The sequence below is a fragment of the Anolis carolinensis genome, unplaced genomic scaffold (assembly GCF_035594765.1).
Source record: "Anolis carolinensis isolate JA03-04 unplaced genomic scaffold, rAnoCar3.1.pri scaffold_7, whole genome shotgun sequence".
NCBI classification, from domain to species: domain Eukaryota; kingdom Metazoa; phylum Chordata; class Lepidosauria; order Squamata; family Dactyloidae; genus Anolis; species Anolis carolinensis.
The window spans coordinates 14,678,029-14,695,728 of NW_026943818.1; the positions used below are offsets into that span (position 1 = coordinate 14,678,029).

A 17,700-nucleotide genomic window follows, 5' to 3' on the forward strand; every position below is an offset into this window, starting at 1 on the left:
AATATACTACTAAATAATATACTACTAAAATAATAATAATAATAACAATATACTACTAAATAATATAATACTACTAAAATAATAATAATAACAATAATAACATACTACTAAATAATATACTACTACTACTAATAATAACAATAATATACTACTAAATAATATAATACTACTAATACTACTACTACTAATAATAACAATATACTACTAAATAATATACTACTACTAATAATAATAACAATAATAATAATAATATACTACTAAATAATATAATAATACTACTACTAATAATAATAACAATAGTAACAATAGTAATAATATACTACTAAATAATATAATAATACTACTACTACTAATAATAATAATAAATAGTCAAAATAAATGATACTAAACATTAATAGCAATACTAAATAATAATTGTACTAAATACAGTAGAGGTTCACTTATCCAACATAATAATAATAAATAATAGTCAAAATAAATATTCACAATAATAATAAAATAATAATTGTAGTAAAATAGTAATCATACTAAATTAATAAATACTGCATGAATAATAATATTCACAATAAAAATAATATTACTAAATAATAATCATCATACTATTACTATTATTATTATTATATTCAATTTTTTTTTAAGGGAATGGAATACAAAACTAAGGCCATGTCACTCATGTGCATACTTTTGTCCTCGATTCGCACCTCGTAAATAAAATAACTCGGTAAATAATACATCAAGAGAGCTTTGCTGCCGCGTCAAGTTTGGCATTTGTTTTGCTTTTGGAAAGAAGACGAAGAACCGAGATCAGAAGCAAAAAAAGGGGAAATGTGTCCTGTCCGCTTCGGGAGATCGGGGCCCAAAAATGAATGAAAAACGCCCCAAAATGAATGAATTTTTCAAAATCCAGGCCCTAAAAAACATGGGCAACTCTTCCAAAGGGACTTGCCTGGGTCTCTAGAAGGAAAGAAGGAGAAGATGCCTTGAACTTCAAGGCTTGAAGGCACCAAGACTTCGGTTTCTCGGCCGCTTCCTCCTCCCCGTTTTATTTGAACACAGACACTTCCTTCCTCCAAACACGCTAAGATGACACACGCCACACGCTACTGCCCGCAAAGGAGCCTTCTTCTTGCCTGAGACCAACCACCACCATCACCACCACCACCAACAACATCTCAATGCCCCTTCCTTTCCCATACTAATATTAATAATATCATCATCTCCATCTTTCTTCCAGGACATAATAATAATAATAATAATAATAATAATAATAATAATAATAGAGACCAATCACCACCATCACCACCAATACCAACAACAACATCTCAATGCCCCTTCCTTTCCCATACTAATATTAATAATATCATCATCTCCATCTTTCTTTCAGGACATAATAATAATAATAATAATAATAATAATAATAATAATAATAATATACTCATATTAATAATATCATTATCTCCATCTTTCTTTTAGGACATAATAATAATAATAATAATAATAATAATAATAATAATAATAATAATAATATAATTATTAAGCTAATCTTCACATGACGTGGATCGACTACCAAAAGGCCTTTGACTCACTCCCACACAGCTGGATCATCAAGTGCCTGGACGCCATTGGGATTAGTAAAAACGTTGGCACCTTCATTGAAAACATGTTGGCGCACTGGAAAACTGAACTGTTTGTTGGAAATGAAAGCTATGGACTTGTCAACATCAGAAGAGGAATTTTCCAGGGAGATTCATTGTCCCCTTTGCTTTTCATTATTGCCAAAAAGCTAACCTCGGCTATCAAACATCTAAGAAATCTCACAAAATTTCACATCTGATGTACATGGATGACCTGAAGCTGTATGGGAAAACGGAAACTGAAATCCAGTCTCTGACCAACACTGTCCAAATTTTTAGCACTGATATCAACATGGAGTTTGGTTTGGACAAATGTTCGACAGTGGCATTGAAGAAGGGAAAAATCATTGAAAGTGAGGGCATCAATATGCCCAATGGCCAAACAATAAAGTGTCACCAGTCAGAGGCCTATAAATATCTGGGCATATTACAGCTGGACAACATCAAGCATGAACATGTGAAAACTGTGGTCAGCAAAGAATACACACAAAGGGTCAGAAAAATTCTCAAAAGCAAGCTCAATGGAGGCAACACCATCAAGGCCATAAACACCTGGGCTATACCTGTCATAAGAGATACTGCTGGCATCATAAACTGGACACAGATGGAACTGGACAATTTTCTTGGACAGAAAAACAAGAAAACTCATGACCATTCATCATTCACTGCACCCTCGCAGTGATGTTGACCGACTATATCTGCCTAGAAGATCAGGGGGCAGAGGACTCTTACAAGTAAAACAAGCAGCCAAAGAAGAAGAACATGCCCTGGCAGAAGATGGCAAGCAAAGTGAAGAACCTGCTTTGATTGAAGTCAAAAATCAGAAACTCCTCAAAGCACAGCAGACAAAAACCCAGTACAAGAAAACCGCACTACAAACTAGAGCTGACCCCTTCATGTCATAGCAACCCCCTCATATCTGATCTGAACTGGTTTATATGGCAGTGTAGACTATGGCTATAATCCAGAATACTTTATTTCCCATAATTTAGGAACAAAAAAAAAATCCCAGTGGAAAAGCATTAAATTCAAAATTTTTGAAAAAGTTTTGTCAAGCCACCTTGAGTCCCCTTTGCGGGAGGTAAAGCAGAATAGAAATAAGTATAATTATAATATATAGTAATAATAATAGATACATAGCCATATCCCCTTTGGGGAGATAAAGCAGGGTATAAATAAATATTATAATAATATATAAGTAGTAGTAATAATAATAATAATAATAATAATAATAATAATAATAATAATGATGTAATAATAATATAATATATAGTAATAATAGTACATTAGCTGCTTTGAGTCTCCTTTGGGAGAAATAAATGTAATAATAATAATAATATAGTAATAATATAATAAATAGTGATAATAATATAATATATAGTCATAATAATACATTAGCCACTTTATCTCATCCTTTGGAAGAGATAAAGCGGAGTATAAATAAAGATAATAATAATATAATATATAGTCATAATTATAATAGTAACAAGACAAGGTATAAATAAATATAATAATAATATAATGTATACTCATAATTATAATAACGATAAAACAGGGTATAAATAAATGTATTAATAATATAATGTATAGTCATAATTATAATAATGATGAAACAGGGTATAAATATAATAATATTATAATGTATAGTCAGAATTATAATAATGATAAAGCAGGGTATAAATGTAATAATAATAATAATAATAATAATATAGATACATAATAACAATATTATAATAGATACATAGATGCTTTGAGTTCCCTTTGGGAGAGATAAAAGTGGGTTATAAATAAATATAAATATAATAATAATAATAATAATAATAATAATAATGATAATAATAGATACATAGATGCCTTGAGTCCCCTTTGGGAGAGATAAAAGTGGGGTATAAATAAATATAAATATAATAATAATAATAATAATAATAATAATAATAATAATAATAATAATAGATCCATAGATGCCTTGAGTCCCCTTTGGGAGAGTGGGGTATAAATAATAATAATAATAATAATAATAATAATAATAATAATAATAGATAGATAGATAGATAGATAGATAGATAGATAGCTGCTTTGAGTCCCCTTTGGGAGAGATAAAGTGGGGTGTTAATAATAATAATAATAATAATAATAATAATAATAATAATAATAGATGCTTTGAGTCCCCTTTGGGAGAGATAAAGTGGGGTGTTAATAATAATAATAATAATAATAATAATAATAATAATAATAATAATAATAATAGATCCATAGATGCCTTGAGTCCCCTTTGGGAGAGTGGGGTATAAATAATAATAATAATAATAATAATAATAATAATAATAATAATAATAATAATAATAATAATAATAATAATAATAGATGCTTTGAGTCCCCTTTGGGAGAGATAAAGTGGGGTGTTAATAATAATAATAGATAGATAGATAGATAGATAGATAGATAGATAGATAGATAGATACTAGATAGATAGCTGCTTTGAGTCCCCTTTGGGTCCCTTTGACTTTGACTTTGCGTCCCTCTCTTACCTGCTCCTCCTGCTCCTCTTTCTTCTTCTTCTTCTTCTTCTTCTTCTTCTTCTTCTTCTTCTTCCTCCTCCTCTTTTCCCTCCTTCTCGGGGAGGCAGGGCAGGGGCGCATCCCTCGCCGCCCGGCGCCTCAGTGACCCAACGCCTGCCTCACAATCAGGGAGGAAGAGGAGGAAGAGCAGCAGGAGGAGGATGAAGAGCAGGATGAAGATGAAGAGCAGGAGGAGGAGGAGGAGGAGGATGAGGGGGGGGGGGGCCGTCCCCCGGGAAACGCCGCCCGAGGCTTCCTGGGCAGGGAGGGAGGGAGGGAGGGAGGGGAGGCTGCTCAAGGAGAAGCTTCTTCTTCCCTCCCCTCCTCCTCCTCTTCCTCCTCCTTCTTCTTCTTCTTCTTTCCTCCCTTCTTCCTCCCAAACCAGTTCTATCCAAGGCACCAAAGAGGAAGGAGAAGCTGGGAAGAAGACACCACAAGGACAACTTCTTCTCCCTCTGCAGTTCTTTCAGGGCTTTCTTCTTCTTCCCTCCCCTTCTTCTTCTTCTTCTTCTTCTTCTTCTTCTTCTTCTTCTTCTTCTTCTGCTTCTGCTTCTTTCTTTTCCTCCCTCCTTCTTCTTCTTCTCTCCTCCTGGCTCCTTCCCAAAACAGTTCTACCCAAAGTGGAAAAGAGGAAGGAGAAGCTGGGAAGGAGGCACCACAAGGACAACTTCTTCTTCCTCTGCAGTTCTTCCAGGGTTTTCTTCCTCCTCCTCTTTTCTCCTTTTCTCTCTTCTTCTTTCCTCCCTTCTTCCTCCCAAACCAGTCCTATCCAAAGCCCAAGAGACAAGCTGGGAAGGAGAGACCAAAGCAAGGACTTTGGAAGAGCCTTCTTCCTCTGCAGATCCTTTAAAAGGTTTCTTCCTTCTTCCTTTCCTCTGCAGTTCTTTCAGGATCCTCCTCTTCTTCTTCTTCTTCTTCTCTCCTCCTGGCTCCTTCCCAAAACAGTTCTACCCAAAGTGGAAAAGAGGAAGGAGAAGCTGGGAAGGAGGCACCACAAGGACAACTTCTTCTTCCTCTGCAGTTCTTCCAGGGTTTTCTTCTTCCTCCTCTTCTCTCCTTTTCTCTCTTCTTCTTTCCTCCCTTCTTCTTCACTTCGCTTCTTCTCTCCTCCTGGCTCCTTCCCAAAACAGTTCTACCCAAAGTGCCAAAGAGGAAGGAGAAGCTGGGAAGACTTTGGAGCCTTCTTCCTCTGCAGTTCTTTCAGGGTTTTCTTCTTTTTCCTCTCCTCCCTTCCTTCCATTCCTCCTCTTCTTTCCTCTGCAGTTCTTTCTCCCTCTTCCCTCCTTTTCTCTCTTTTTTCCTTCCTTCTTCTTCCCAAAGCACTTCTATCCAAAGCCCAAGAGACAAGCTGGGAAGGAGAGACCACAACAATGATTTTGAAGGAGCCTTCTTCCTCTGCAGATCCTTTCAGAGGTTTCTTCTTTCGTTCTTTCCTTCCTTCCTTTCCTCCTCTTCTTTCCTCTGCAGTTCTTTCAGGGCTTTCTTCTTCTACCTCTCCTTCCTTCCTTCCTTCCTTCCTTCCTCTTCTTTCCTTCTGACTTTTTCCCAAACCAGCTATATCCAAAGCCCAAGAGACAAGCTGGGAAGGAGGCACCACAATGAGAACTTCTTCCTCTGCAGTTCTTTCAGGGCTTTCTTCTTCTTCTTCCTCTCCTCCTTTCTCTCCTTCTTTCTTTCTCTCCCCAAAAGCGGTTGAGATGGATCCAAAAGCGCAAGAGAGGAGGAGGAAGAGGAGGAGGAGGTTTTTGCTGCTCTTCCTCTGCGGCTCCTGCCTGCCGCCTCTCCTCTCCTCTCTCCTTCCTTCCTTCCTTCCTTTGCAGCAGCCTCTCCTCCTTCCTTCTCTCTCTTCTTCCTTCCTCTTTTCCTTCCTTTCCTAAGAAGGCTCCAAAGGCAGGTCCAGCCGGGGTGCCCAAGGCGAGAGGATGAAGAAGGAGGAGAAGAAGGAGAGGAAGAAGAGGAGGAGGAGTCTCCCTGCCTTCATCGCGGCCCCTCCGGCAAGGCTGCGGCTGCGGCTCTTTCCTCTGCCTCCTCTTCTGATGCGGAGAAGAAGGAGAAGGAGAAGGAGAAAGAGAAGGAGAAAGAGAAGGAGAAGGAGGGAGAGAAGGAGAGAAAGAGAGGAGGAGAGAAAGAGGGAGGGGGGAGGAGGGTGCCTCCTGATTGGACGCCGCCCGGGGAGCCCCGCCCCCTCCCCCCCCTCCCTTGCCCTCCCATGACATCCCTCTTTCCTTCTCTATCTATCCTTCCTTCCTTCCTTCCTTCCTTCCTTCCTTCCTTCCTTTCTTCTTTTCCTCCTTCCCTTATTTTTCATCCCTTTCCACCCCTCTCCCTCCCTCTTTCTTCTTCCTTTCCTTCCTTCTATCCTTTCCTTCCCATTTTCCTTCTTCCTTCCTTCCTTTCCATCCCTTTTCCTCCTTTCCATCCTTCCTGTGAGAGGAGGCTCTGTGAGAGCGAAGCTGTTTATCTCCACGAAAAAGAAGCTCAAGCCTGGAAGTAAAGAAGGAAGGAAAAGGAAGAGATAACATTGGTCTGGGTGTAGTTTGTGCTTTTTATCACTTGTGGCTACTGGTGTGTGATAATAATAATAATAATAATTATATAAATGTAATGTGCATTTTTCCCATGGAGTAAACAACAAAACCACTGAGCCAAATCACACCAAATTTGACCACAAAAGACATTGTCATCCAATCTATGTCTTTCAATCGAAAAACCTAGAAAAATAAAGTCCAAATAACTGAAAATCCCCTGTTGCTTACCAACTTGAATACCAGTGAACAGCCTTGCAGCTTCAAAGCCAGGCTGCTTCCTAACTAGAGGGATCCTAACCACCAGACACAGCTAGTATATAATATAATAATAATGTGCAGGCTGCTGTGTGTAAAGCTGCTGTATCTAAAAGCTCCTGTGTGAAGCTTCTGTGTAAGTTTGTTGTGAGAGGAGGCTCTGTGAGAGCGAAGCTGTTTATCTGCAGGAGAAAAGCCCAAGCGTGGAAGCAAAGAAGGCTCCAAAATGCATTCGATGTGGCCTTTCAGGAGGTGCCGGACTGCCGATGTGGCCTTTCGGAGCCACGGGTGAGTATTTCGGGAAAGGTCACGAGGCCAAACAGGAAGGGGAAGCGGTGCTTCTGGGAAGGGCCGATAAGCAAGTGCAAGTCGACGGGGTCCAGGCCCAAACAGGAGCCGCTGACAAGCCTTATCTCTCTCTCGGAAAAAGCGAACACGTTGTCCTCGAGTGCTGCCTGGTCTGCTTGTCGGTTTGAGGCACACATTGAGTGTCCAAAACTACACAACAACAACAACAACAACAACAACAACAATAAATCGCTGCTGCCCTGGAGACTCAACCTCAATGGCGCACTGAGATTCCATTGAACGTGAGGAACATCAGGTTGGATTAAATGGCCTTTGGGAATTCCTTCCAACACTAGGATAGTCAGGGTTCACTCTGAACAACACTCTGAAAACAGGGGAATTGTAGACAGGAAACAATCAGAGCCAGCTAACACCTTCCAACAAAATATTTCCCCAGGAAGGAAGCAGTCAAGGCACAGCTAGTATTTATATAATTTATATAAAGTATTTATACTTTAATTTATATAAGTATTTATATAATATATGTTTACTAGCTTTACCCGGCCGCGCGTTGCTGTGGCTTATGGGAATCCTTTGTTGGCCAGGTGGAATAGCAGTGAATAGCCTTGCAGTCTCAAAGCCTGGCCGTTTCCTGGAGTAGCTGGAGCTTTTTGTTGTATGAACGTAGAGGCACGGATGAGGGGTTGTGCTGCCAAGTTTAGTGTTTCCGGGATGTGTAGTTTTGTTGTTTTGTCCTAGGCCGAAACGCCATTACCCTTTTATATATAGATAGATAGATCGTAATATTGCAATACAATATAATACTAATAATACAATATATACATGTAATATTACTAATAATATTGCAGTGTAGTGGTATAGTACAATATAGTAATATGTGATACTTATATTGTGCTATGCTCATAAAATAATATATTGTATGTACATATTATATTGATCGTAATATTGCAATACAATATAATACTAATAATACAATATATACATGTAATATTACTAATAATATTGCAGTGTAGTGGTATAGTACAATACGGTAATATGTGATACTATAAAATAATATATTGTATGTACATATAATATTGACTAGCTTTGCCCGGCCACGCGTTGCTATGGCTTATGGAAATCCTTTGTTGGCCAGGTGGAATAGCAGTGAATAGCCTTGCAGTCTCAAAGCCTGGCCGTTTTCTGGAGTAGCTGGAGCTGTTTATTGTATGAACGTAGAGGCATGGATGAGGGGTTGTGCTGCCAAGTTTAGTGTTTCTGGGATGTGTAGTTTTGTTGTTTTGTCCTAGGTCGAAACGTCATTACCCTTTTATATATATAGATATAAATAATATTATTATAGTTTATTATTATATATTATAATATTATTATCAATATTATAAGTATATACAATATATTATATATTTATAAATTATTGTATATTATACTAGCTTTGCCCGGCCACGTGTTGCTGTGGCTTATGGGAATCCTTTGTTGGCCAGGTGGAATAGCAGTGAATAGCCTAGCAGTCTCAAAGCCTGGAGTAGCTGGAGCTTTTTGTTGTATGAACGTAGAGGCATGGATGAGGGGTTGTGCTGCCAAGTTTAGTGTTTCTGGGATGTGTAGTTTTGTTGTTTTGTCCTAGGCCGAAACGTCATTACCCTTTTATATATATAGATATAATATATCTATATTTATTATTATTGTATACGTATTGCAGAATATCAAGAATATCAGGTGATTGTCCACCTGCCGCCTTCGCTCCAAATCGTTGGGCCCCGAAATAAGCGCAGCCGTGAAACCCGAGTCCCGTGGCCTGGTCTCTCCTCGGAAGGGACGGAATCAGGTGGCCGGACCAGAATAGCCACGGGCCTCTCTCTCTTCCCCGCCTTAGGAATCCCAACAGCCAGGCCCCATTGCATGAAAGTGGGGTGGACTCGGGGGCGGTTCAACCGTAAGGCAATTTCTGCAGTTGCCTCAGGCACCATCGTTTGGGGGGCGCTGTTGAGGCCTCCTTGGGAAGGTGTCTTTGGTGGGGAGGAGACTTGATCTGGATTATCCGAGTCCACATTTCTTCATACAGTAGATGCTGCAGATTCCAGTCTGGTGGCCTTTTGCAGTTGGCAGATCGTAATTTTGTCAATGTCTATTGTTTCCAAATGCCGGCTGAGATCTTTTGGCACGGCACCCAGTGTGCCCATCACCACCGGGACCACCTGCACTGGTTTCTGCCAGAGTCTTTGAAGTTCAATCTTGAGGTCCTGAGAGCGGCTGAGTTTTTCCTGTTGTTTTTCGTCAATGCGACTGTCACCTGGGATGGCGACATCCATGATCCAAACCTTTTTCTTTTCCACAACTGTGATGTCTGGTGTGTTGCGTTCCAGAACTTTGTCAGTCTGGATTCGGAAGTCCCACAGTATCTTTGCGTGCTCATTACCCAATACTTTTGCAGGTTTGTGATCCCACCAGTTCTTTGCTGCTGGCAGGTGGTACTTGAGGCATAAGTTCCAATTTGGGCCACATAGTTGTGCCTCTGTTTGTAGTCTGTCTGTGCGATTTTCTTACAGCAGCTGAGGATATGATTCATGGTTTCGTCAGTTTCCTTGCACAGTCTGCATTTTGGGTCATCAGCTGATTTTTCGATCTTGGCCTGAGTTGCCTTTGTTCTGATGTCTTGCTCCTGGGCTGCAAGGATCAGGCCTTCTGTCTCCTTCTTCAGGGTCCCATTTGTGAGCCAGAGCCAGGTCTTCTCCTTATCAGCTTTTCCTTCAATTTTGTCAAGGAACTTTCCATGCAATGCTTTCTTGTGCCAGCTGTCAGCTCTAGTTTGTAGTGCGGTTTTCTTGTACTGATTTTGCTCTAGTTTGTAGTGCGGTTTTCTTGTACTGATTCTGCTCTAGTTTGTAGTGCAGTTTTCTTGTACTGATTCTGCTCTAGTTTGTAGTGCGGTTTTCTTGTACTGGTTTTTTGTCTGCTGTGCTTTGAGGAGTTTCTGATTTTTGACTTCAATCAAAGCAGGTTCTTCACTTTGCTTTACATCTTCTGCTAGGGCATGTTCTTCTTCTTTGACTGCTTGTTTTACTTGCAAGAATCCTCCGCGAGGGTGCAGTGAATGATGAATGGTCATGAGTTTTCTTGTTTTTCTGTCCAAATTGTCCAGGTCCGCCTGTGCCCAGTTTATGATGCCAGCAGTGTATCTTATTATTATTGTTATTATTACCACCTCTCGTTGTAGCTCAATAATTATACTGATAATATTACGGTCCCAAACAAGAAATGCATTCATCATGTTTATAATCCATCTTTCCCATCTGTGGCATTATGGGATGTCGGAGCGTTTGCATCCAGGATGCTCCCTCGGAGTGAGGGGGGAGGGGACCCCCTTCCCAACCCGCCTATGAATGAGCCAGGTGTCAATAGAGCAACCCACAGCCAACCCGGTCTCTGGAGCCAGTCCCTATGTCCCTCCCCACTTTGCCCATTGGCCGTGGGGACCCCTCTCTGCCTCCTGATTGGCCCCTGCCCATGTCCCTCCCCCCCCCCCCCCGCCCGGGGCCTGCCAAATACTCATCCATGTGCCTCCGGGTGCATTCCTCCTGGGATATATTTAGCCTCCCGGCTCCTTTTTGGGGCGAAGGGCCTGGCGAGGAGGGTCCGGGTCCGGGCCTGGGTCACCGCTGGGGTGGGTGCGGGGGTCTCCTCCCAGGGTATTGTCTTGGGGTTCCCTTTGTCTGCATGCGAGGATTTCCCTTTTTCTGTATACAACCCTGTTCTGCATGCAACCCTTTTCTACATGCAACTCTTTTCTGCATGCAACCCTTTTCTGTATACAATCCTTTTCCTTATAGAATCCTTTTCTGTATACAATCCTTTTCTGCATGCAACTCTTTTTTGTATACAATCCCATTCTGCATACAACCGTTCTGCATGCAACCCTTTTCTACATGCAACTCTTTTCTACATGCAACCCTTTTCTGTATACAATCCTTTTCCTTATAGAATCCTTTTCTGTATACAATCCTTTTTTGTATACAATCCTTTCCCTTTTCCTGCCTTGGGGTCTGGATGGGGTCGGCATGCCTGGAAAGGGCCTTCTTGCATTTCTGGACATTTGTTTTTTAATATTTTATTTACATTATTGTTATTGTATATTATTATTATAGGAAGGAGAGGTGGGTAATACTATTATTATTATTATCATCATTATTATTATTATGTCAGGAGGAGAAACGGGTAATACAGGTGTTGTTGTTGTTAACTTGCACAGAGAGACAGGTAATGCATTTATTATTATTATTATCATTATGTCAGGAGGAGAAATGGGTAATACAGGTGTTGTTGTTGTTAAGCCGCATGGAGAGGCAGGTAATACATTTATTATTATTATTATTATTATTATTATTATTATTATTATTATTATTATGTCAGGAGGAGAAATGGGTAATACAGGTGTCGTTGTTGTTGTTAACTTGCACGGAGAGGCAGGTAATACATTTATTATTATTATTATTATTATTATTATTATTATGCCTCAAGGAGAGGCGGGTAAAGCATTTATTGTTGTTGTTGTTGTTTTTGTTGTTAAGCAACAAGGTGAGGTGGGAAATACATTATTATTATTATTATTATTATTATTATTATTATTATTATTATTATTCCAGAAGGAGAGACGGGTAATACAGGTGTTGTTGTTGTTGTTGTTGCTGTTAAGCCACACAGAGAGGCAGGTAATACATTGTGGTTATTATTATTATTATTATTATTATTATTATTATTATTGTCATTATTATTATTAAGCCACAAGGAGAGGCGAGTAATATATTTTATATTGTTGTTGTTATTATTATTATGCCACAAGGAGAGGCAGGTAAAACATTCATTGTTGTTATTATTGTTACTAAGCAACAAGGTGAGGTGGGAAATATCTTTATTATTACATTATTATTATTATTATTATTATTATTATTATTATTATTATTATTATTATTATTATGCTGCAAGGAAAGGCAAGTAATTATTGTTGTTGTTGTTGTTAAGCCACAATAGTTAGGTGGGTAATACAATTATTATTATTATTATTATGCCAGAAAAAGAGATGGGTAATACATTTTATGGTATTATTATTATCATTATTATTAAACTTCAAAGAGAGGTGAGTAATACATTCATTGTTGTTATTATTAAGCAACCAGGTATGGTAGGAAATACATTTTTCATTATTATTATTATTATTATTGAGCCGCAAGGAGAGGCGGGTAATATTGTTGTTGTTGTTGCTTAATCGTTTGACGGGTAATACAATTATTATGATTATTATTATTATTGAGCAACAAAGAGAGGCGGGTAATACATTATTGTTATTATAATTATAATAATTATTATATTGTGTTATTGTTATAATAAAATAATAATATATTGTATTTTTATTATTATTATTATCTTTATTTTTACCTCGCCTTTCTCCCAGTAGAGATTCACATTATTATTATTATTATTATTATTATTATTATTATTATTATTATTATTATTATTATAGTAGTTCCAAAAGCCAAGAGCTGTTCACCAGCAAAGGCCTCAGTCTCTCCCATAACATCGTTCCTCCCACACCTGGTTTTCCTGTCCTTATCTCTGAGCCTCAGGGAAAAACGAGTCTGTCTTTGTTGCGTTGCCCTGTCTGTGCCAATGTTCGCGTCTATAGGCTTGACCTTGTGCGCTATGTTTTTAAAGATGTTTTTAAGATGTTTTTAAATTGTTAGATTTTAGCCTGTTCTTGTAAGCCGCCCCGACCCCTAGGGAAGTGGCGGCCTATAAGTTTGAATCATAAATAAAGAAATGTCTCGCTTTGTGCCAGGCCTGCCTTTGGAGCGCCGAGGATGCCCGGGACGGTGGCGGGCCCTTCCTCTTCCTCCTCGCAGGGCCGGTCACGGGCCCGGGACCGCAACAACCTCCTGAACCGGGCCGAGTTCCTGTCCCTGAGCCAGCCCCCCAAGGGCACCCAGGAGCCCCCCGCTGCCGCCTCCTCCTCCTCGTCTTCGCGGAAGGGGGGTCCCTCTCCCCCGGACGGGGCCTCCCCCGGGGCCCGGCGGCCGTCCCAGCAGCTTCCGGAGGAGGACTGCATGCAGCTGAACCCCTCCTTCCGGGGCATCGCCTACAGCGCCCTCCTGGCCATCGACATCTCCCTCTCCAAGCGGCTGGGGGTCTGCGCCAGCACCACCGCCTCCTGGGGCAGCGCCCGCTCCATGGTCCTCCTCCTGGGACTCACCGGCCACGGCCTGCCCTGGGTGGCCGGCACCCTCCTCTGCCTCGTGCGCAGCTCCACCCTGGCCGGACAGGAGGTCCTCCTCAACCTCCTCCTGGGTGAGTCTCAAGGTGCCCCACTTCCTCCTTCTCCTTCTCCTTCTTCTCCTCAACCTCCTCCTGGGTGAGTCTCAAGGTGCCCCACTTCCTCCTTCTCCTTCTCCTTCTCCTTCTTCTCCTCAACCTCCTCCTGGGTGAGTCTCAAGGTGCCCCCACTTCCTCCTTCTCCTTCTCCTTCTCCTCAACCTCCTCCTGGGTGAGTCTCAAGGTGCCCCCACTAACTCCTTCTCCTTCTCCTTCTCCTCAACCTCCTCCTGGGTGAGTCTCAAGGTGCCCCACTTCCTCCTTCTCCTTCTCCTTCTCCTCAACCTCCTCCTGGGTGAGTCTCAAGGTGCCCCACTTCCTCCTTCTCCTTCTCCTTCTCCTCAACCTCCTCCTGGGTGAGTCTCAAGGTGCCCCACTTCCTCCTTCTCCTTCTCCTTCTCCTTCTCCTTCTCCTTCTCCTTCTCCTCAACCTCCTCCTGGGTGAGTCTCAAGGTGCCCCACTTCCTCCTTCTCCTTCTCCTTCTCCTTCTTCTCCTCAACCTCCTCCTGGGTGAGTCTCAAGGTGCCCCCACTTCCTCCTTCTCCTTCTCCTTCTTCTCCTCAACCTCCTCCTGGGTGAGTCTCAAGGTGCCCCCACTTCCTCCTTCTCCTTCTCCTTCTTCTCCTCAACCTCCTCCTGGGTGAGTCTCAAGGTGCCCCACTTCCTCCTTCTCCTTCTCCTTCTCCTCCTTCTCCTCAACCTCCTCCTGGGTGAGTCTCAAGGTGCCCCACTTCCTCCTTCTCCTTCTCCTTCTCCTCCTTCTCCTCAACCTCCTCCTGGGTGAGTCTCAAGGTGCCCCACTTCCTCCTTCTCCTTCTCCTTCTCCTCCTTCTCCTCAACCTCCTCCTGGGTGAGTCTCAAGGTGCCCCACTTCCTCCTTCTCCTTCTCCTTCTCCTCCTTCTCCTCAACCTCCTCCTGGGTGAGTCTCAAGGTGCCCCCACTTCCTCCTTCTCCTTCTCCTTCTTCTCCTCAACCTCCTCCTGGGTGAGTCTCAAGGTGCCCCCACTTCCTCCTTCTCCTTCTCCTTCTTCTCCTCAACCTCCTCCTGGGTGAGTCTCAAGGTGCCCCACTTCCTCCTTCTCCTTCTCCTTCTCCTTCTTCTCCTCAACCTCCTCCTGGGTGAGTCTCAAGGTGCCCCCACTTCCTCCTTCTCCTTCTCCTTCTTCTCCTCAACCTCCTCCTGGGTGAGTCTCAAGGTGCCCCCACTTCCTCCTTCTCCTTCTCCTTCTTCTCCTCAACCTCCTCCTGGGTGAGTCTCAAGGTGCCCCACTTCCTCCTTCTCCTTCTCCTTCTCCTCCTTCTCCTCAACCTCCTCCTGGGTGAGTCTCAAGGTGCCCCACTTCCTCCTTCTCCTTCTCCTTCTCCTTCTTCTCCTCAACCTCCTCCTGGGTGAGTCTCAAGGTGCCCCCACTTCCTCCTTCTCCTTCTCCTTCTTCTCCTCAACCTCCTCCTGGGTGAGTCTCAAGGTGCCCCCACTTCCTCCTTCTCCTTCTCCTTCTTCTCCTCAACCTCCTCCTGGGTGAGTCTCAAGGTGCCCCACTTCCTCCTTCTCCTTCTCCTTCTCCTCCTTCTCCTCAACCTCCTCCTGGGTGAGTCTCAAGGTGCCCCACTTCCTACTTCTCCTCTCCTTCTCTTCAACCTCCTCCTGGGTGAGTCTCAAGGTGCCCCACTTCCTCCTTCTCCTTCTCCTTCTCCTCAACCTCCTCCTGATGATGATGGTTGTTCTTGTTGTTGTGTGTGTGTGCCCATTGTAGCGCTGCTGCTGGACGTGGTGCTGGTGGTAATAATAATAATCAGTAAAATAATCATACTGAAAAATAATAATAGACACAATAACAATAAAATAATAATCAAACTAAATAATAGTCAGATTAATAATATAATAAATAATAATAATAAGTAAAATAATCATACTAAATAATAATAATAATAATAGACACGATAATAATTAAATAATAATCAAACTAAATCATACTAAAAGGATCATACTTAATAATGAGTCGCAATAATAATAATATTATAATAACGTGATGATGGTTGTTCTTGTTGTTGTTGTGTGTGTGTGCCCGTTGTAGCGCTGCTGCTGGACGTGGTGCTGGTGGCGTGGCTGCAGAAGCTGGCCAGGCGTCGCGGCCCGTTTGACGTGGCCCCGGGGGCACTGGACTACCTGACGCTGGACCTGTACGCCTTCCCCGCGGGGCAGGCCAGCCGGGCGGCCATGGTGGCCAAGTTCCTGCTCAACCACCTGGTCCTGGCGGTGCCCCTGCGCGTCCTGCTGGTCCTCTGGGCCGCCCTGGTGGGCTTCTCCCGCGTGGCCCTCGGCCGGCACCACGTCACCGACGTCCTGGCCGGGTTCGCCTGCGGCCTCCTCCAGTTCCGCCTGGTCGAGGCCCTTTGGATGTCCTCCAACACCTGCCAGATGCTCATCGCCATGTGGTGAGGACGGCACGCCGAGCACCACATCTCCCCTCCGGGCCCCACGGGAAGGGCCACGGCGCACCACGTCTCCCCTTTCAGTTTCATGCAATCAGCACTCACAATGCACTACGTCTCCCATGTGTAAGGCCATGGCATACTATATCTTCCTCTTTGAGTCCCATGCAGTCAAGGACCACGACACACTACGTCACCCATGTGAAAGGCCATGGCATACTATATCTTCCTCTTTGAGTCCCATGCAGTCAAGGACCACGACACACTACGTCACCCATGTGAAAGGCCATGGCATACTATATCTTCCCCTTTGAGTCCCATGCAGTCAAGGACCATGACGCACTACGTCTCCCATGTGAAAGGCCATGGCATACTATATCTTCCTCTTTGAGTCCCATGCAGTCAAGGACCACGACACACTACGTCACCCATGTGAAAGGCCATGGCATACTATATCTTCCTCTTTGAGTCCCATGCAGTCAAGGACCACGACACACTACGTCACCCATGTGAAAGGCCATGGCATACTATATCTTCCCCTTTGAGCTCCATGCAATCAGCACCCACAACACACGTCTCCCATGTGAAAGGCCATGGCATACTATATCTTCCCCTTGACTTCCATGCAGTCAAGGCCCACAACGCACTACGTCTCCCCTCTAATTTCCACATGAAAGGCCATTGCTATTTTCCACAGTGCACTATGTCTCTCTTTTGGTTTCCACGCGAAGGGCCACGGCGCACTACGTCTCCCCTTTGAGTCCCATGCAGTCAACGCCCACAATGCACTACGTCTCCCATGTGAAAGGCCATGGCATACTATATCTCCCCTCTCATTTCCATGCAAAAGGCCATTGATATTTTCCGCAGTGCGCTATGTCTCTCTTTTGGTTTCCACATGAAGTACAATGGCGCACTACGTCTCCCCTTTGAGCTCCATGCAATCAGCGCCCACAACACACGTCTCTCATGTGTAAGGCCATGGCATACTATAGCTTCCCCTTGAGTTCCATGCTGTCAAAGCCCACAACGCACTACATCTCCCCTCTTATTTCCCTTTGAGTTTGACATTTCCCACAGTGCGCTATGTCTCTCTTTTGGTTTCCATGTGAAGGACCATGGCGCACTATATCTCCCCTTTGAGCTCCATGCAATCAGCGCCCACAACACACGTCACCCATGTGAAAGGCCATGGCATACTATATCTTCCCTTTGAGTTCTTGAGTTCCATGCAGTCAAGACCCACAACACACTACATCTCCCACATGAAGAGCCATGGCATACTATATCTCCCCTTTGAGCTCCATGCAATCAGCGCCCACAACACACGTCTCCCATGTGTAAGGTCATGGCATACTAGATCTCCCCCTTGAGTTCCATGCAGTCAAGACCCACAACACACTACATCTCCCACATGAAGGGCCATGGCATACTATATCTCCCCTTTGAGCTCAATGCAATCAGTGCCCACAACACACGTCTCCCATGTGTAAGGTCATGGCATACTATATCTTCCCCTTGAGTCCCATGCAGTCAAAGCCCATGACGCACTACGTCTCCCTTCTCATTTCCATCTGAAAGGCCACGGCGCATGACCGTTGAGTTTGACATTTCTCGCAGT

At 43.0% G+C, this 17,700-nt stretch overlaps 1 protein-coding gene across 5 annotated transcripts in view; it reads left to right on the top strand.

Moving 5' to 3' along the window:
• The first annotated feature begins 6,437 nt into the window (after window positions 1-6,437).
• Window positions 6,438-17,700, top strand: part of plpp7 (phospholipid phosphatase 7 (inactive)) — a 14,036-nt gene continuing 2,773 nt past the window's right edge. For 2 of the 5 annotated variants that reach the window (XR_010000111.1, XM_062959395.1), the window contains exons 1-3: window positions 8,712-10,970; window positions 13,115-13,620; window positions 15,722-17,700. The exon at window positions 15,722-17,700 is cut by the window's right edge. Coding sequence is in view for 4 of the 5 variants with exons in the window: in XM_062959395.1 (XP_062815465.1) it covers window positions 10,723-10,970; window positions 13,115-13,620; window positions 15,722-16,086 (1,119 nt within the window). In the remaining variant the exon portion in view is untranslated. Of the gene's footprint in view, window positions 7,264-8,655; window positions 10,971-13,114; window positions 13,621-15,400; window positions 15,668-15,721 lie in introns of those variants that run through there. The other 3 variants (XM_062959396.1, XM_062959397.1, XM_062959398.1) reach the window with 3 other exon arrangements.